Genomic DNA, 20,737 nt, shown 5'->3' with positions numbered 1-20,737 from the left:
CACACACACACACCGGATCATCCTCCACAACAGGAAAATCACGGCCTCTACTCTTTATATCAAGAGTCTATGAAGTCTCTTCTGCTGTCACCGTCCAGGACGGTCTGCTTCTACATACATGAGGTTTCAACTGCTTTTTTCAATAAAAGGCAACAGTTAGTGTTGTGATATTTTTCCCCTAAATAGCTCATCATGTAGACATGTGGTAAACCAAGACTGAGGTAGATACTCAACGAAACAGAGACCTTTAAAAAACACACATTTAAGTCCGAAACATGACATGAGTTTAAGGAGCAGAGAGGAGTTACAGTGAGAGCAGCAGGCAGACATTTTTAATCCGGGGGACCGTGCTGAGAGGCTGATCCATATTCCCCCTCGTTACAAGCTTATTTACAAGATTAGATTATAGGTGGCAACAGGATCATCTTGCATTACTGTAAAAACAGAAGCAATGATGAATTATGTGGATGGATAAAACGTAGTGGTTCAATGCATTATTTGACAAGACTGTCTTTAGATAGTTTAATATTTGATTTAAAGGATGCGTCAACCTATAGCGCCTCCATCCTTTGCTTTCGTCTGACATTTCCTACTTAGAATAAATGGATTTTAACTTGGAACGATGTGAAACGGCTGGCACCAAATTGCTGGTGAGGTGGGCTGTGACATCAGCGGCCATTTTGTGTCCTCCCTAGTTATCATACTGTTTAGCTAAATTGAAGTCACCAACCGGGTGCACATTAATATCAATTCAAGCTAAATTCAATATACGCAGCAGAGAGTTGCTCTCATCAGTACACCAAAAAAAAGTTCAGATCACATTAGTCCGCTGATGCCGCCTCATTTGAATTTGGTCAAGGTCGGCGTTATTGTCTCCAAGGGGAACCCATTAAACCGAATATGAAAATTAGCGTGACGAAAGGACAGAAGCCAATAAGAAGGAGGGGATTTTATGTAGCCTATAACCCAAAGAAAGATTGTTTTCCATTCACATTACAAGCAAGGAGAAAATAAATACATGTCCAGCAGGGGGCTCTTTCAACTCACAAATGAAGTCGGCTGCACACATTTGATTTTACACCAATCTGACAATTAGACCACACTGATAAAACTTAGCAGAGATAAAACCAAGCCCGCACGCTGAGAAACATATAAAAAAAAATGCTCAGAGTTTCGGAGTACGATGTGACTTATTATTCATATGTGTAAGAGAAGCTTGATGACTTTCTGTGATGTGAGACATGAAGTAAAGAAAGTGTCAAACAGATCTTAAAGGATGAAATACAGAGAGTTCTTAACGTCACAAAATGTCAGATACACCCACAGAACTTTTCAAACATTAATCACAGCAGGACACTTAAAAGTAACATTAAAGCCTTTGAGTCAAACTCTCATTAAACAGCACTCAAAATGAAAGCTTAAGGAAAGCTATATAGACTGCGGTCCAATTATCTTTTTTCGACTATATAAAAGTTAGTTGTTTAGAGTGATTACAAAGTTGAGTTGGATGAAGAAACTTTGCATTTCCTCCAAAATCTTCAAACATGGCACTGATTTCAATCTTAAGTTTAAAGCTGGGAACTTTTTTCTTTATGTCTTGAAGCTCTGCACATTTTCAATGATTGTAAAGTTTCTGGATAAGCACAATCACATCGCCTGTTTACGTTAAGTTGACTCAAAAGCCTCTAAAATTAGTCGAGAACATTAAAATGGCTCTAAAACCTGCTGTGGCAAATAAATAAATCCAAACTCCAGTCTTAAAAAACCAAAATCAGACAATACATAGTGACACACAGTGCTGGTCAGTCAGTGAAAAAACAGGATGTAGACCATGATATTGTTAAAGGGTCACTTCTGTATTTTTCAACATGGACCCTTTTTTCCCATGTTCTTCTGTTTAATTGACTAATGGGAACAACATTTTTTTAAACTGGTCCAGGATTGAGCAGGAGCGCTGCAGCTGGCAGCTATGAAACGGGTTGTAATGTAACCCCTTGGGGCATTTGTGCAACGCCAATGTAAGGCCTTTAAAAGTGTTTTTTCCTCCGACAGGCTCAAAATAATATTCTAAGTGTCTGATAACATTATGGAAAAGACTCTTCAGAGAAAAATACTTTTGTCAAAGAGTAAGATCCTTTTTTTCCCCAACCAGAAACAGCTCCAAAATTGCCATTGCCAAACTTACCAGACTCCATTTAAATAAATAACAATTTTAGCATACATAAAGCCCACATCTAACTGGGTGCCTTAAGGATTTGTTTCATCCAAGCAATAGTTTGTGATTGTTCAAACAGTTGGAAGATGAACCAAGATGTTTTTTGTTAGTTTTATTTGGTTCACCTGAATCTGAATCAAGTGTGTTCTATGATGATAAAATGACTGTTTATTTAAATAGAGTCTGGTGGGTTTAGTGGTGGCAATTTTTGGTTAAAAAAAATTTAAAAAGTAAAAAAAAAAAAGGGATCTTAATCTTTAACAGAAAGGTCTATCTCTGTAGGTATCCTTTCCATAATGTCATCAGACACTTATAACAATCTAAACCTGTCAGTGGCAAAAACAAGCACTCTAAAATGGACGTAAATTAACAGTGGATAAATGCCACATGTTGTTACACCGCAGCTTTTTTCGCAGATGCTTGTTTTGAAAACCAACATACAAAAAATTACACTACTCACTTAGGCACAAAAAACAGGGTCCTGGTTGAAAAATACAAAAGTTATCCTTTAAAACAAACAATGAGGAAGTTCAAGTACATTATATGTTTCACCAAAATAAAAGTCTGAAGTTTCCTTTGTGTGGTTGAAAATCAAAAATATACAAATAAACCAGAGGAATCATCATACACAACACTATGTAAACAGTAAGTGTTAATACCCATCATCTCAGACACACACACACACACTGATAACAAAACTGAGAACCTTAATGTGTCATCACAATGACGACTTGCTTATGTAATTATATTGTCAGGTCCCATTACAAGCCCCATTAGACAGGAAGAAAGAAAAAGAAAAAGCAATCACTCGTTCAGATTATTTACAGATTAAACCAACAGTAAAGGTGAATGTGAAGTCACACTCATTAAACAATATTGAAAGTACATTCTTCAAATCTGCAGTTGATATATTTGTCTCACAAACAGAGTAGTTTCAAATAAACAGTACGGGTCGTAGGTTTTTGTACTACAAAAAATATGGCGACGCACAACCTACAAAAACTAGCAAGACGTCTTTATCAATGATTATACTGCAGATTCTTTTAAAAATGATTATCATGCACAATGCAAATGTGTCATGAGTGGTAATTTCATAAAGCAACGCTCTCAGTGATTCATATTCATCAACTTTTTAGCAATAATATTACTGCATATCCATGCTACATTTACTACAATTATTAGTTCCATCTTTAAATACATTCTTTAAGAATACGCTTAAAATAAATAATTTCTATATCAGACGCATCTGCTGCACTTTGGTTGCATAAGGAGTTTCAAAACATCTGTTATTTTCTCGCACCTCCACATAAAACAAGAATATTCATTCAGCTTATCTCTTTCTCGCTCACACGCACGAACACGCACACACGCACACACACACACACACACACACACACACACACACACACACACACACACACACACACACATGTGAGATGTACCTTCTGCCTGCACCCTGGCTTATCTGAATAAGAGCAGAAGAGTGAATAGGCATGCCCATTAAGGAGGCAAACAAATAATTAAGATCATGTTCTCAGAAGGGACTGAACTAGATGAAACAAAGTCATTTCATGGTCTTGAAAGACGTAATGAAAGTTGACAAGGAATGCATTACATCACAGTAGGGGATGTGAAAACAAGAAATACCTTAAAAGTAGAGCATGGCAGAAAAAAAAAAATCCTCAAAGGCTTTTCTTTCCCACTCAAAACAAACCCAACAACAAAACAAATCCTGACTGCATCTTAATGTTATTGTAAAGTGAAAAAAAAAGAGGTCAGTTGTGAGTCTGTCCGATAAACCAGAGCTGAGGAAGCTGTTAGATACAGCAAAGACGTCCTCCTGCTCTGAACTCTGAGCTGGACGCCTGTGCTCGAACCAGCCCGCTGTTTGAACCGCTCTCCTGGGATCACAGGGATGGGAGAAGACAGTCACTAGGGTCACATGTCCCAGGAGGTCCACGGGGTCCCGGAGAGCCAGGAGGGCCCTGAGTAGTGATCCCATGAGGGCCTTGACAGAGAAAATGACATTATTAATTCCTGTGCCGGGCTGCACTTTATCATCGTTCAGCGTGGTGACACGAGCTGTAGTAAAGTGCGACTGGTTTTAATCCAAAATGTTACACTACGCAGGCTGCCTGGCTGTTTCCTGGGTCTCCACTGAAACTGGTGAAACTGCCTTTAGTGTTTAAGCGCCATCCGCTTGAACATCCTACCCAGATTTTAGGTGTGCCCCAACGCTGTTGTTCTTTAAAACTAAACTGAAAAATTCCTTCTTAGCTGCACCTTTCAGTGATCTGGCTCGCCGATCTCAACTGTTATTTTTACTTCTTTTTTAATTGTTACTCGCGCCTCTTCTTATTTTTCAGAGGCCAGTTGTTTGTCATGGTCATCATTTGACAGAATTTTATTCTTACTTTTTTAATGGTTGTAGATCTTCATTATTTTAACTTTTATTTCCACTTCTTCACATGTATTTTTCATGTGTCTGAGTCTGCATTTACTTATGTCTAATGTTTTATCTTCACTGTCCGCGGTGTTTGTGGCTGCAGCTTCCACTGTGCAGCACACTCTGCTGTGGAATGAAATGTGCTATATAAATAAAGTCTTGACAGCTTGCCTGCTATACTTTTTTTCCAACACGGGTATTTCTACCAGAGCTTGACAGATAAACAATCTGATATATCAGCTGACATGAGCAAATTAGAGGAATATCAGTATCAGTGTATGTGTTTGGTTGATACATAAGTAAATGCCAAACCAGGCCAGAGATTTAAAAAAAAAAAATTAAGCATTACATCGTTTGTCTACCAAAGACCACTGATTTTTACCTCTATCAGGGTACATGTTGTACTGAAATTGAATTATTAGTATTTCAAAAAAGCACAAGGGACCAAATTCATGTAGTGAGCAGGATATAATTAAGTGTCATTGTTCGTCAACTTTTGGGTCAAAATCATCATATTGTGATGGCATAATTGTATAGTCTGAGGTTAAATTAAGTTAAAACTATTTAGTTGATTAAATGATCGGCTGATAAACAGAAGGTTTACTGACAACAATTTTGAAAATGTATCATTAAAAAATGCCAAATATTTTCTGGCTCTTTAATGTTTTTCTGTATTTTATATCATTCTAAATTAAATATATTTGGGTTTTGGAGTGCTATCAACATTTTTTGCTGTTTTTAGACATTTCATAAACCAAGTGATAAGATAAGTTACTCCCTTATATCATTCTATTATTTTACAAAATTTGTTTTTTTCAGTTGATGATTCAAAGAAAACTGTAATGACAACAACATGTTAATGATGTTATTGCAATTATAACAGCGGAACTGAGTTAAGTTCAGTCAGTGTCAATAGATCATTATGTAGGCTGCTGTATGTATTTGGCATGCATTTGTTATATACATATTGGAAAAGCATTCTAATTAATATATAATCCTGCCCTAAATTCTTATTAATTTTGCTTATTATTTTCCCTTGACATGGCTTAACTTTGACAAGAACCTTTTGCACAAGCGAGTGCTTTCAAGATGTCTCTGGATTGGATATCTCCATTAAAATTAATGAATTCTTTAATTGCACTGTAATGAGAGTGAAGGACAGAGAAAGCACATTTCCTCATTCTCTAATATGGCGAGGTCATCACGGCAGGCGAGACATTAGAAGCTCATGTTACTTAGCAACAGCTTGCCGAAGTGAAAAAGAATTACTTTACTGTCTCTCATATTCTGTCCATACAACACACAAACATAAGGACCAGAGATAACATTTTCTTTCGAGAGTATCTCTGTAAGCCAATAAAAAAAAACGTTGCCTGCAGTCCGAGTGTCCATTACATCAGTCAGACCAGCCACAGCTCGGGGGAGCCCTGCCTCCTCTACAGCTCATACAACAGGAATCGCAGGAACAGCCTTGTCCTTTTCCTGCCTCTGAAAACACAACTTGCCCTTTTTGTCATTGTCACATCCATCTCCTGTTTAGCTGCTCTCACACAAACTGTCCACAGCACTGTGGTGGTCCCAACTGTCAGACCAAAGGTGAAAAACCATGATCAAAACTGGGTTTTTTTCTCCCAATTTGTTTTATATGTGTGTTAGGTACATAGATTTTTATAATAATTCGATACTGGACCAAAGTCGGCGCCTATTCACTCCAATAAATTTGCTTGCATGGCGCATATGCCAAAATTTTTTTCTTCTGTGGTACGCGGTCCACTGAATATGCGCAGTAATGTTTCTCCCGCTGGCTCCACCCACAAGTTCCTGCTCATTTTTAAATTGCTTTTCTCAACTCGAGAAAAGTTTTACAAATAGAGCATCATGGCTCAAACTTTTAGAATAGAGAGAGTCATATTTGACCTTGTTTGCAGTTCGAGGCGTCCTGTCAACTGTTTTACAGACCTTGCTTCTACAAAGGTGACCTACGGGGAAAATACTCTTTGGGTAACTGGAGATATTTTTGCTGCAGTATCATGATTGGCCACTGGGAAAAATCGACTGCGGGGCTGAGCAGTGTTACAGGAGGCCTGGTCCAGGTGGCTACCACAGGCTGTATATGAAGAAGGATGACATAAAAAGCTTCACAAAAGTAAGTCACAACATATTGATCACCGTGGTGAGTGGCTGCTGTATAGACACAGAGCACAGTGTGTTATAACGCTGGAAACCATGCCCATCAGAGGGAAAAACTCTCAGCACCACAGTATGCCAACAGTAGCTGAAACGCTAACAAAGTAACTGTAGCTAGCTAGAAATATTAGATATCAGCAAAACCTTTAACCTCTGCAATTTGACGGGTCAATTTAGGGAAATACTTGCTGCTCATTCCACAACAAGTGACATGAGCCCACAGTTCGGTATCCACTTTTGTCCTCTTTAAATCCCATTTTTTTGGTTCAGCAGCTGAAAAAGAAAAAAAAAGCTAAAAAAAAAAAAAATTACATTGTTGGTAGTGCATCGCATGACACTGCAGCTTTAAGGTATTTTTTGTTATGTTTGCTAGCAGATGGAAAAGATACCGAGGCACATTCACACAAGTCAGTACAGAATGAGGGATTGTTTTCCCCACTTTGGGGGCATGACTTAAATATGCTCTCTATAGGTCATTTACCCCATCCCCTCCATGTTAGCAGATGGGAATTGGGCTGAACTAAAAGCGCATGTCAAGTAAATTTGGTTTCTGTCATTTTAGAAGGTTATTATCATCCTGATGTATGTTCAAAGGTTAATTTTTCTATTAGGCTTAAAGAGTTATTTGATGCTATAGAAGTGGGGGGGGTGGCGGCATCATGACTGACAGCTGTGTGTGCCAATTGGTGTGTATCCTATCAATGGAGCTGCACGTGATTGTATAGACAAGTGTATGGGTATATGATATGGCTGTCAGACGGGTGTACGACCGAATCAAATATAATTTGGCTTTGGAAGCGTCTCTATGTGGAATTCAACAGCTATGAGCTGTCCCTAATAATGACAGCCAGGTGACTGAAAGTTGGTTGGTAGAAATAATCTTCTTCTGTGAAGGGAACATCAACACATTGGCGTAGCACATTCATACTGCAGCAATTTGTCCAACTTTCCATCTCTTTCCAAGATGTGAATACAGCTGAAGTCTAACCCCACCACTTGTATCAAGGTTCTTGCTATCACCATGCATCCCAAGAGATGTCTTTCAGCAGCCGTGATTTGTCCTCTCCAGAGGACAGCCAGGCTCCCTTTGCCCTACGCATGCATTATGCACATATGAAGTTGGATGAGTGACTTTAGGTGCAGTGATATACTCCTGCTGTCACAGGCTGGAAGTCAGGGAGGTAATCCCACTTCTCATCGCTCCGTTGGGGTAGGGAGAGTTATTTTTTAGTTCACAGGACCAGGGGACAAGCTGACATCGTGTGTTTAGGGAAACTTTTGTTCAGGACAACAGCGAGCTGGGCTTCTACATCACCGAACGGACGTCATTGCTCCGTCATTGCAGCAATTTGTTCTCTATAGTGGTCCCATTTGTGTCACAGCAGCAGCTAAGTTTCTAGACAACACAATGCCATCTGGGAGTTGTGTTTGTCTGCAACATGCTGAGATATCAAATAAAGGCTGAAATTGAATTTGATGCTGAAAACTTGACACGACAAAAGTTCTCCGATATCATTGTGAGATTTGCTACACCTCCCGCCTTTTGGTGGTGAGGTTAAAAATTCTGATAAACAGTTGTGGATGTGGAGGAGACAGGGCTGTCAATGCAGGGCTGTTTTTTCGCATGACACAATGTGGTTTGGGTGCAAATTCTGTACTTCCTTATGTTTTCATGATCTGCAGCTTATGTTTATTAAGGCACAAAAAAAATGTCTTGAAATTGTTAAAATCTGTCTTATGTTTAATTATTTTGAAATCTAAGGCTTAGAATTAAGATTTAAGGAAGTATTAAATATTTGTTTGGTGACTGGGATGGAGCACAACAAACTATAAACACAACAGTGACATATCTTAGCAAATACAGAGCAACTCTGGCATTCATTTTGAGTAGTGTTTCAACCTGATGATTTTAAGTCCAATATTTACTCCCATTTTAGCTCTGTTTTAGTCTCCACCAACTCCTGAGGGAAACACTTGTTTTTCTAGCAGCATAATGCTCCTCTAAAATTCATCACTGTCTCTGTGAGTTCCTCACATAAGCATTTCGGCTGTCACGACTCTCTTTCCAAAACAGCCTCAAGTGGCCACATGGAGAACTGCAGCTTTTGGCACTTGCACGTTGGCCTCATTTTTCAGCCGCTGTGGTTGCCACTTGGTTCATCACAATGAATAACTTTTTACTCTCAACACACAATCATTTAATCCTTTGTTCATATAAACATGTTGATAAGTGGTTATATAAATATGCAGCTGATAAAACAATCTCAAATGGAAAATGAACAAACACGGTACACTTTTGATTGGACCAGTCCTCTCTGATGAGTGTTGCTGACTTAACAAAACTCTTCACATCTTTGAGATATGATTTTCAATAATCTCATGCATTCTTTTTTGCACTTTGTATCCTCAGCCATTTTCTCAAGCTTCCATTTGCCCAAACTCTTTAAAACAAATAAATTACACCAAACTAAGTGTACAAATTAAGATGCCTCCTACCTGGTGGCCCCATGGGTCCTGGATCTCCTGGTAACCCCAGACCAAGCTGGCCTCGTTCTCCTTTCTGACCCCTGTACCCTGAGGACAGAAACAACACACTGGCTGAGTACAAACAATGCAAATATGAAGTGAGCACTGTCATGTTTAAGGAGTGTGGTAGGACAGTTAGTACCATTAGCACAAATGCCATATCATGTTAAAATCCAACTTTGAAGACAAGATAGATTCGCACAACCTTTATATCTGTCCAGGGACTTGTACAGATTAGTCTCTTGATGATATAAATATCACCAATACAATTGTGGCAATGCCAGGCATCAAGTCTACATTTATTTTGAGAAAAGCATCTATGGCAATCTGATGTAGAACCAGGCTACTCTGGATTCCCAGTTTTAATTCCAACCGTCTGAATAATACAAAGACACACTGATAAAAACAGAAATCATCAAACAAGCCATCTGTAAGCTAGTGTTCGAAACAGGAGGCGTTGAGGGCTTGTACAGCTTTCTGACAATGAGGCCACAAGCGCACACCTTTGAAGATTTCAAAAAAGAGCAAAGAGGCCTTTTTTTCAATTGGAGGTCAGATATGTGAGCCCCTAAAGATATTCACAGAGTGAATTCATAGGCCTAATAAAATGACTTTTTCTATTGAAAACAAACAAATGCAGAAAACAATCATGTCTATCTGTAACAACTCCACTGAGAGATGTGATTCACTTGAAGAGAATATATGATCATAAAGCTTTTTTTGTGTTTGACCACAGAGAGAAAACTAGACTATCTCATGTTGAGATTATGTTCAGTCTTTTCCTTGATGGGGTTGGCTCCTATTTGATTACCTCTAAAATGAAAACACACGCAGAGATGAACACAAGGACATGCTCAGTCTGGCTGATGCATAAAAAAAGCATTTGCAGTAATCTTCAAGTCATGCCAGCAAGTGCATTGCTCATAACAATGGCACATAAACATGTTATTCAAAGGCTCTCTCACACCATGCAAAGCTGGTAGGTCTTCACAGTTCCAAACAGCAGCACACCAAAGAAGAATTTGAGGGGCTGCAAAAATATTTCCCCATGAGGCACTTAAAGTAATGGAGTCTCAGGACCAGCGGTTGCATGGAGTGCATCAGAAACATTGACAGGAGTATCAAGCATCGCACTGCCTGGCCCAAAGGGGAAACGCTTCAACGCTTGCATGTCAGAAAAAATCGGAGAAAAAAAGGCTTATGAATGCTCCAAAACTGAGTCTCAAAGAGAGAGGGGCTGTCCACACATTGCTGCAATAATGAGACTTCTTTCAACACTCACAGAGCCTGGGGCATTCATTCAGGGAGGAGACGTTCCATGGAGAAAAGAGCACTGTACCTTAAGCAAAAAAATACTGAATAGCACACAGGGCAATAAGCTTGGGTGGCACGCTGGATTGGTGCACTCTGATAAATCGAAAACGCCACACTGCGGCTGCAGTTGGGTAAAAACAATTTTTTTTCCTTGGGGCGCTAATGGACAAAATCTGTTAATAGAAAATAATATTGCTACAGAGTGTTTTTTCATGATTGATTGATTGGATTGCAGCCCTGCACCTGTTGTACACTGTAGTAAACAGTATTAACAGCAACATCTATTCAGTCGTGCTACGCCGTACAAAAGAAGAAGCAAAAAAACACCTTTCTTTGAGCAGCTGCTCCATCAAAGACCAATTACGGTGGGATGTTTACTGATATTTCCATACTGTACAGCACAAAACAGAGCAGCTCTCAGACACAGAGTTTACAGCCTGATATAATAAAAGACATTTTGTTTCAGTCACTATTAATAAAAACACAGAATGCACTGAAATACAAAATTAAAAATGAATGTTAACACAACAAAATGTAGAATTTATGAAATGCATTTAAACACAATGACTTACATCAGTGAGTCTTTTCATTATGCTCTCAAAAGTAAAAGATGAATAGAATGATAAATGAGCACTCAATTACAACACGGGAGGGAAAAGAAACAAACAAAAAAGAAATGATGCTCTTCAGCATGCATCCTTATGGGTATTCTCTAACAGCTTGAGACTTTCACCCATGTGAAATCAAACCATGAGGAAAAAAAGAGAATTCAACAGAGGGGTTATTTTTCTCCATAAACAAATCATTTTGGCATATTGGAAAAGAAGTCAAGTTGGATATTCCAGAGGAGCACAGTCTCCAGCGGAGGATGACGAGAAATAATGAGGAAATATTACCCCAAACTCTCTCCCCAGCTGAGTGGAGGCTCAAGTCAACAAAGAAAAAAATTAAGAAGTTGTTGAATTTTTGATTTATCAAGGGAAAAAAACTTTCCTCTTTATTTTCAATAAATATTTATTGCAAAGCTACATTAAGAATCACCTATAAAACACTATTTGGAAGCATAAAAAAATAAAACAAGCTAAACAAAATCCAAGAAGTGTAATGCAAACGGAATTAACACGGCACAGTTGAGTAGTTGCCTACTTTAACTACATTATTCATGAATGAAAGCAGCATTTTATATTATAGCAGTGGGTTAAAGTGTAAATGGTCTTGAATAATGTGAGGTAGATACAAAGAGAAAGGCCAATGCAGTGGTGCTTTGATCTGCACCAACGTATAACACACTCCTCTTCAAAAGTTAAGACACCGTAGTTTTGCTGCGGACATAATACAATTTCTAAGCAAGTTTGAGGTATAAAGCCTGACCAACAAACCATTACTGTTGTATGAGCAGTCGGAAAGTTGTATCAGTTAGATAAAGAACGTCCACCCTCTTTCCTGACTATGCTCCTTTTCTACTTTAGAAGCTTTCTTTCCTGGAGTGAGATATCAATACTGGGGCTCTTTCCTGTCCACATTGATAATACTTTCTCTTATTCACAGCCAATTCTTCGTTTGTCTTCATATTTCCCAGAGAGCCGCTGTGCACCACACTCCTGGCCTTTCCTCTGCTTCCCGCCCCTCAGTCTGCATTGATATACGGGTCTAAGCAAGAGAAAAATACCCATGAATCCCTACAAAATACATGTGTCAACCTATATTGGTGCCCCCCACCCCAATCCAGCTTCAATATTTCATCCCAACTTTTTATAAACAGAAAAAAAATCTTGAACTGAAGGCTGTGCAGTTCACTCTAGTTCATGTCAACCTGCAGCTTTACACAGTAAATGCTGCCTGTGTTGTATTTGTGAGGACCAGCATAATGTAGCTGGACTAACTGGTGTTTTTATTGGTTACGTAGTAGCTTTCAATTACATCAGATGACAAACGGTTAATTAAGTGTGTCAATTTGTTCTGAGCAATCTAAGGTTAGGAGTGTTATTTATAATTCATATTTCAACAGAAGTGGGTATTTTTCAAAGGTGGTGTTAACGTCTTGCAGTACAGTCAGGCAGCCTGAGCTCTCACCTTGAGGGCCAGGAGGTCCGGGCTCTCCTGGAGGGCCCGGTAATCCGTCCTTTCCAGGAGGTCCTGGAGGCCCTTGGACCTGTGGAGCTAAGATCCCTGCAGGCGTCTTCTGCAGCATGGCAGAGCCCGATAGCTTCTCTGCAAAGGAAGAAAAAAAAAAATCACATTCAGAACACAGAAAAACTGAGAATAAGGATAGCTGGAAAAAATGTCAAATTAAGTTGGAACAATTTGTACCTTCAAAGACCCTCTGTACTTCGTTTCTGATGAACTTTTTGAGTTCTTCCATGAAGCTGTAATCATTCTGTGTGTGCAATGGAGAAGAATACAAACAGCTTTCATTGAGAGTGAACTTGCAACAGAATCAGCCCTGTCTCCTAGAAATTATAAAACTGCAAATAGTGAATTACGCTAATGAAAGCAAACATTACAAGCAAGTTACGTCTTCTATTAACATAATGAGGAAATGTTGCTAATTAAAGTATCTGGCAAGTCGCAAAAATGTTGATACTGAATGGATCAGCAAAATGTTCACTGACAACGCACCCAGTCGTGTGACTACAGCATTATTATTTTGTGTTGTGCATGCTTTTTTATTAATCACAGTCTTTCCCTAACTGTAACCAAAGTGCTTTTGTTGCCTAAACCTAAGACAGAAGTCTGGATGTGAACCCAAAATTCTAACCACCTTTTAAAGCATGTGCAGTACATAAAGGTAGCGTTTTGTTAGCTGAAAGAAATGTTTATGAACATAATCCAAGCAGCAATCAAACAATGTAAATAAGAAAGAAGTTACGTAACACACACATTTAATTTCTAGGCAACAGGGCTGAGCAGAACAGATACAGTAGTTATAACTGCATAAAAATCAAACTGATGCCAGACATGTATCTCAGCTCAAAGAGCTTCAGCGCACAGTTTGTGGGAACCATCTGTGTTGAAAACAACAGCAGAGAGGATAGATTACTGCTGAAATTTTTCTTTTATAACTATTCAGTGAAATCCCACCTTGCATTATGATATCACATCTGCGCCTCATATCCAGATAAATATAAAATGGATTCAGTTTGGGAATATTAAATGAGATATTATGACTCTATAAAGAGACTTGTTGTTGTTACTTTCTGTCCAGTTCTATAGTTATGCACTCTGTGCTTAAGAGAAAATGTGTAGCTTTCCAAATCAGCCCTGTATGCCTCTGACTATATGTATAATCATGGAAAATATATAAAAAATATATGCTCTACCACTCAAACATGGTTTCAGCTTTCCATGCCAACAATGCAAAACAATAGTAGCCTTGGACCTCAAATCTCTCCAAACAGCTTTACATCTCTGTTGTTATGTAACTGTTGTGACTGCGTACAGTATGTGTAAAATGTCTGTGACACACGGAGGTGTTTTTACTGCTCTGCAGAGCTCTAGGCACGCCCACATATCTCTGTCTTTCTCTCTGTCTCCATCTCTCTCCCTCTCTGACCTTCTGTTGCGCCTGGATGAGGAGTGGGAAGCGTTGAGCAGAAAAGAGAACAGCAACCTCCCTTGCACAGCCTTGTTTGATGTTTCATGCAGAAATCTGTAGCTGCACCATTTTCCATACAGGGAACGATAACTGAGCTGGTTACACAAACTCAGGAGGAAGTGGGCTGATCAAGGTTTTAAACATCTCGGGAGGGGATACTCTTTGTTCCATCTGAGGTATCTGCAAATTTAAAACTTACCAGGAGGTTTACATTCCCCAAATGTCCCGGAGGGCCAGGATCTCCTTTTTGGCCTGGTGGTCCGATCAGTCCAGTCGGACCAGGATCTCCTGTGCGCCCTCTTTCGCCTTGTACACCTCTTTCTCCGGGAATCCCCGGATCACCCTGCAGCAAAGAAGACCAGATTTAAGGTCTCAGGTCTGTATGACGCAGTGCAGATTTAAATCTGGCTGAATTTACAAAACAATGTTGAAAACTATGTTTCCTGGCTGACATAAACTGCACCACACACTGTAAAATCTGAAAAAGTTAATTTTACTTAAAAAAAATCTAGGAAACCGATTACTTTGATTGTTAAGGTTACTAAAAATGTAGCTATATTTGTATATCTGTATTCTGCTGGTTTGCAAACTCGTCAGTCATATTTTTATTTTCTTAAACATGTTAACAAAAAAGAACTCTCAGATCTCCTAACTTCATCATTTGCAAAAGCCTCTTTGTGATAATTAAATCAGACTAACTTGGTTTAGTTAAGTTTCTAACAACAAAAGAACAAGGTAAATTAAGTTGCAAAAACTTTACAAAATTAAGTAAAAACCTATTTACTAAACCTAACACTTTGATATAAGGTTAAAATCAATTAAGGCTGATAGCTATATTTACTTTACATTTTCAAGGCAATCAGTTTCCTAGATTATTTTAAGTGTGATCAACTTGTCAGACTGTACAGTGCAGTCACTTTTTCTCAGACCTGACACACACAACCGTATCACTTACAACATGCTGTGCACACTGAACCATTTCTCCTAATGTGTCAAGTCAGTCACCTGTCCTGAGGTTCTGTTGCCGACTATAAAGCTAAAAGCCTCATTCTGCATCCTCTATTTGCAACAGATTACTGCGAAAGTGTGACAGAGCGCTTTAATTTTGCCTTGCAAATACAATAGGAAACTGCACAGAGCGTTAAATACCTTTATCTAGTGCTTACGTGCTTGTGGGGATTAGTCATATTTGTGCTGAAGTGAAGACTTTCATTACTATTCATCAAAAACATTTTTTCCTGCATTATAGTCTGAGTCATAAAAACTGCCTCTTTTTAGGAAAAAACAGACAATGCTACTTACACGTTCTCCTTTGGATCCTCTGTCCCCTGGTGCACCTGTAGATCCCTTGAAAAAAGAAGGTAAACATACTTTAAGGCTTTGTTGCCATAGAAAAAAACATGAAGGATTAACATTTGAATAACTGGAAAAATAAATTAGGCTGACCCTTAAGCTTTTCACCAACTACACATTGAGTATTAATATTCAATAACATGCAGGGGCACACATAATACTCCATTATTGAAATCTGTATATATGAACGGGGGATTCATATTGACATATTGCTCATATCTACTCTAATATCTGCAGAAGTTTCTGTTCTGATGCCTGCAGAAAAAAACTAAGAGCAAGCTTTTTTTTCTTGAATTACTTGACTTTGAGAAATGTACACTTTTCAGATGACTGTGCATTGATTGCTTCTTACTCAGCTCAGGTGTATTGCTTGTATAATATCTCCCTGTACAGTGTTTCACCTTCTGCAATGTCATGGCTCCTCTGCATCACTCTGTTTGAGAAACGCCTGCTTTTCTCCCCCCATCAGCTGTCTCTACTGTATGGAGCAACCGGGAGAGAAAATACCTGTCTGTGGCTTCGTGTCACAACATCTTGTGTCTTCCAATCCCTCCCTGTCACTCCTCATTGCTTCCCTTTACCATGCTCACAGCAATACCTCTGGGAGCATCTTTGTATCAATTTCCTGCTGGATTACAGGAGCCATGCAAAAGACAATCTGGCATGATGTGGTTTTAAAACGGGCATCTCTTTGTGATGCCGTTCTCCCCTGCCTGCTTTAATCTTCAGTACTCTGTATTCCCCAATGCCTGATGGGAGGCTTAAATCTATCATCTTGCCCACTGAAATGTGCTTCCCCGAGCATTACATTAAACCTCAAAGCAGTGTGCAAGGAGTCTGCGTAGGGGAGCAAAGCCACCTGCTAGATGGCACTGTTGCCCCACCAAAAAGTCAGGCACCACGGCAGAGAGACAGGAAGATAAAACTGTAGCAGGGCCTCATGCAATGCTGAGATTTTGGTGGAAGAATATTTAATAATGATAAGAAAACAAACTGTTGGGGTTGTCATTAAAAAAATATTGCAAATCAGAGAGCAAAACGGTAATAGCCATAGTCAAACCAGTTTGGTATTAGATTGTATAATGTGTTAGTAATGGCTATTCATAGCTAATCTGCGCTGCATGCTGTGAGCCCATTCCATGCTATTATGAAGTAAATTGTGTATAATATATTTGATCAGTCACCTAAAAGCAGACTTGTTTTTTACTTGAAACAAGTATTTGTTTCAATTTTAGCCAGGTTCATCAGACAGGAAAATGCATATTTAATCGAAGTGTCTGCTACCCTCTATTACAAACATTTTATCATCGCCTGAAAGCATTAACTGTATAATTAGGGTAAAAAGACTAAAAGTCAACAAAGCCTTAAATCTGCACGATTTCATTTAGTTTTTATCGTTAAAATCTCAAATATGCAAATAAGTTTAATGCACTCAGGATGCTGTAGCTTGAGGGGGAGGGGATAAAAATCTGCTGTGCCATCTTTCGCCAACTCGGCTGATGTAAGACACTTTCTATAAGGGGATTTGCAGCGTGATCACACAACTCACCTTGTATCCAGGAGTTCCATCTTTCCCAGGTCTCCCCTGCTCAGGTAGTGCAACACAAACAAAGACATTTTGTATCAGCTCCCACCTTCGATTGGATCAGCACTGTTGCACTCCTAGTAATCTCCACAGTTAATGAGATATCTCAACCAAGGGATAATGATCCTGATTGCTGTGCGAACACTGTTCCATTGTGCGCTTACAGGGAAAATTACAGAAACCATCTCTGATGGTAATTACATAGAGGATTGTAATCATCTACAGGACAAGTGATCGCTAACATAACATATTTATCCATATTATCCTTGAATTTTTTTCTTTCTTTTTCCCATATAATGATAAAATCACCTGCTGATGTAAAGGAGCAACAGTATATTCAAAGCCATATTTTCCAGGTTCTCATGCATTATCATAAACAGAATATCCTTACTTTTCCATAATTTTTTAAGGACCTAACATCTTGTCCCACTCGCCTGTTATACATAAAAACACATGAAAATGGAAAAAATGTATGTGATGGTAAGCAAATCAACACGAGAGCTGCAGAAAATTTAAATAAATTAAAACAAATTTGCTGTCATGTTAAGTTAAGTGAAAGGTTATCCACAAAAGATTATTGTAACAATTTAATTACACAACGAAATTCCATGACCTCCCCAAACCTTCAATGATTTTTACTAGTTCCATAAATCATCTAGGTTTGGAAAACATGACTGTGAAATTCAATGACTTTTCCAGGTCTCCCATGACCGTGGGAACTGTGCAACATGTAGTAGTGATTATATAGGAAAGAGCAACATAATTCATGTAGCATCCTTACAGCAACACCTTGAGGTCCCTCGGGCCCTGGGAATCCTGTCTCTCCAAGCGGCCCCCTCTCACCCTGTCAGAGCAGAACAGAGACAGGCGATGTGTCAGTCAGCAGTGACAAAGGAAAGACACGTGGATTGACAGCTCAAAGAGAGTTAGAGGCTGAGGCTCACCGGCTCTCCTGGGATCCCTGGCTCTCCACGAGTGCCGGGCTTCCCCTGTCAATCACAACATAGGAAGAGAACAGACTGTGTTTGACAGGTCCTCAATGGTGTCATATCTAAAGTGCTGCTACGGCCTCCAGTTCATAACAAACCAACCAGTCTCACAGAAAATCCACTGAACAGACCACAGGTATATTAATCGAAGCAGGGACTTGTGTTTTGAAGACTGCTATTCTGTGTGCTTTATGAAACATCATCGACTTGTTGCCAGCAGCAGACTTAAACACAACAGATGATTCATCAAGGAGGAGTGTGAGTCGGCTTAAATTAATCGAAGAAAGAAATACTTACTGGAGGACCAATTATCCCAGGCGGACCAGGCAAGCCAATATCACCCTGAGGGCAAAAATTGTGTCAAATAGATGATGTACACATAACATAAAGAATACACATAAATCACAGTCAGACAGACCCATAGATACTGATATCTGTAACTGCCTACACCTGGGTATAATGGATGCTGCAGGATAATGGATAACTGTTTGGACAAATGCAATTCAAATGAGATAAACATTTAAAAACTCAAGTTTCTGCTTAGAAAAATTACAAATAGGGAGCTATGATAAACAGCCTCCTTATGAACTTCAGACTTCTTCATATTTCAACAGCAAACACTTTGCATATGTCACACCTTTGACAGTATTCCCCTAAAGGATAAATTACTTCGAATGTCAAAGAAACTCAAACGTTTCCACCCTCAAACACACACACACACACACACACACACACACACAGCATACACAGTCACACTCTGTCAATCCATACAAATTTAGATGTAGGAAGTTGTGAAAAGTTGCATGCAGAGGTAGTTTTGAGTCTTTGGGTAAAATTTGTCTCATAGTAGCAGTTCACTGTGGAGATGGTTAAAGGGATACTTTGTCGATTCTCAACAACTTTTTTATCATAACAATGTGGAAAGTATTTGTAACAGAACTGTGGTAAACTTAGGATAAACCTCCAGCACCCAGATCTCCCTGCTTAAATCGCATCATCCGGCAAATTTTCGCTGGCTGTACGGTTGTTGCTCAAACAAAACATGGATGTACAAAGAAAACTGGATACAGTGTTGGAGGCGGAGCCCCGTTTATTTCTATTAAAGTTACTCAGTGGCCAATGAAGCCAGAAAAGTTCAACTACTGCATATAAAATTTCCCAAATGATTGGCACATCTTCTGCACTTTGTAGTCCACGTGAGCTACTTCATGTTCAGCACTCCACTAGCTTGAACAGGAATAAAATAATTAAGTCATACTGCTCTCCTAGCCTTCTTAAATGTAACTGGTGCCAAAGGATCAAATTCTGATAGTGAAACTGGTCATTTTCCGAGGGTTATTACACTAAAAAAACTGTATCCACTTATTTACAGACATGCCTTTCATTGTGCAACTTTCTGGGCTGCAGTGTCATGTTGTTGGCTGTGTCAAAAGTGTGCATTACGCCCACACCAGCAGGAGCGTTTGTTCGACCAGTGAAGTGATTTCTGGTAGTTGTAGGTTTTTGCTTCTTCAAAATCGAATACCATAGCCTTTTTTCTGTGGTTTCTTTGGTCATGTAGCACAGTTTCTTTCTTCTGCATAGACAGCTCAGTTTTATGAAAAGACCATCTTTCCAGCAGCAGGGAAATGCTTCTTTAACTATTACATGAACCCCTTGGTTCCAAGTTGCGGTGGCATTACTGTATATCCAGTTCTAAGATCTCAACCTAAAATTCCTTCAGCCCATATTTCAAAAATCCCAAGTGACTGAATTCTACACATAATTATCTTCCCTTAGGCTGACTCATAACTTAACAGGAATCTATAATGTGATTCACTTTCACTCAGGAAGAATTTTTAATGTATATATAGTTTTGTAGTTGGATATCAAATATCAGAAATAAGCCCTTTGAATGGCCTGTACTGAGAATGAAGTACAGAGAAAGCACTTTCCCTCACTTTGTAATCAGGTTAGGTCATGGAGACGCTTCTCTGGGCTGATAAGGTTGCTTACCTTGGCACCAGGTAGCCCTTCAAGCCCTGGTAATCCCATGGCCCCTGGCTCCCCCTGTGAGAGAAAAACACATTGCGTGATGCATCAAGACATAAAAGTTACTACCAATACTATGGGTTGTTAGTTCCCCCTTTTTGCAACCAAGAACCGTGCTATTTTTGTCTCACAGTCCTATAGGAGGTTGAGTTTGGTGATGAGCTACTGGAAGGTAAAATGGTATCATTACAAGTCTGTCAGTAAACATTACACATAAACAAGTAAATATGATCAAAGCTTCATAAAGGTGAGTATATTAAATTTTGCAGGAGACAAGATTTTGCACATTTCCACCTCTCCTCTTGATAATCCCGGGGATATATTAATACAACCCTTCACGCGTCAATATATAGTTAATCCTAGGAGGACGATACTTCAACCTGAGTGTATTATATTATATGATCTACGACACATGCTGTCACACCTTGTAGGCTAGAGATGGGATAGAAAAAGGGCCCCATTTGACAATCACAATCAGACTTGCTTTCAGCACTAA

General features: G+C 39.1%; 1 protein-coding gene across 1 annotated transcript in view; it reads right to left on the bottom strand.

Moving 5' to 3' along the window:
* Nucleotides 1-4,115: 4,115 nt before the first annotated feature.
* Nucleotides 4,116-20,737, bottom strand: part of LOC121954674 (collagen alpha-1(XIX) chain) — a 123,470-nt gene continuing 106,848 nt past the window's right edge. Inside the window, exons 44-54 of the mRNA XM_042502335.1 lie at nt 20,206-20,259; nt 18,508-18,552; nt 18,166-18,210; nt 18,003-18,065; nt 17,186-17,221; nt 15,586-15,630; nt 14,483-14,626; nt 12,999-13,065; nt 12,762-12,899; nt 9,345-9,422; nt 4,116-4,223 (exon numbers count right to left, since the gene is read on the bottom strand). Of these exons, the coding sequence (XP_042358269.1) occupies nt 4,123-4,223; nt 9,345-9,422; nt 12,762-12,899; nt 12,999-13,065; nt 14,483-14,626; nt 15,586-15,630; nt 17,186-17,221; nt 18,003-18,065; nt 18,166-18,210; nt 18,508-18,552; nt 20,206-20,259 (816 nt within the window). The 3' untranslated portion in view covers nt 4,116-4,122. The remainder of the gene's footprint in view (nt 4,224-9,344; nt 9,423-12,761; nt 12,900-12,998; nt 13,066-14,482; nt 14,627-15,585; nt 15,631-17,185; nt 17,222-18,002; nt 18,066-18,165; nt 18,211-18,507; nt 18,553-20,205; nt 20,260-20,737) is intronic.

Source organism: Plectropomus leopardus, chromosome 15 (assembly GCF_008729295.1).
Source record: "Plectropomus leopardus isolate mb chromosome 15, YSFRI_Pleo_2.0, whole genome shotgun sequence".
Classification (NCBI taxonomy): domain Eukaryota; kingdom Metazoa; phylum Chordata; class Actinopteri; order Perciformes; family Serranidae; genus Plectropomus; species Plectropomus leopardus.
This window is presented reverse-complemented; position numbering and strand designations above follow the sequence as displayed.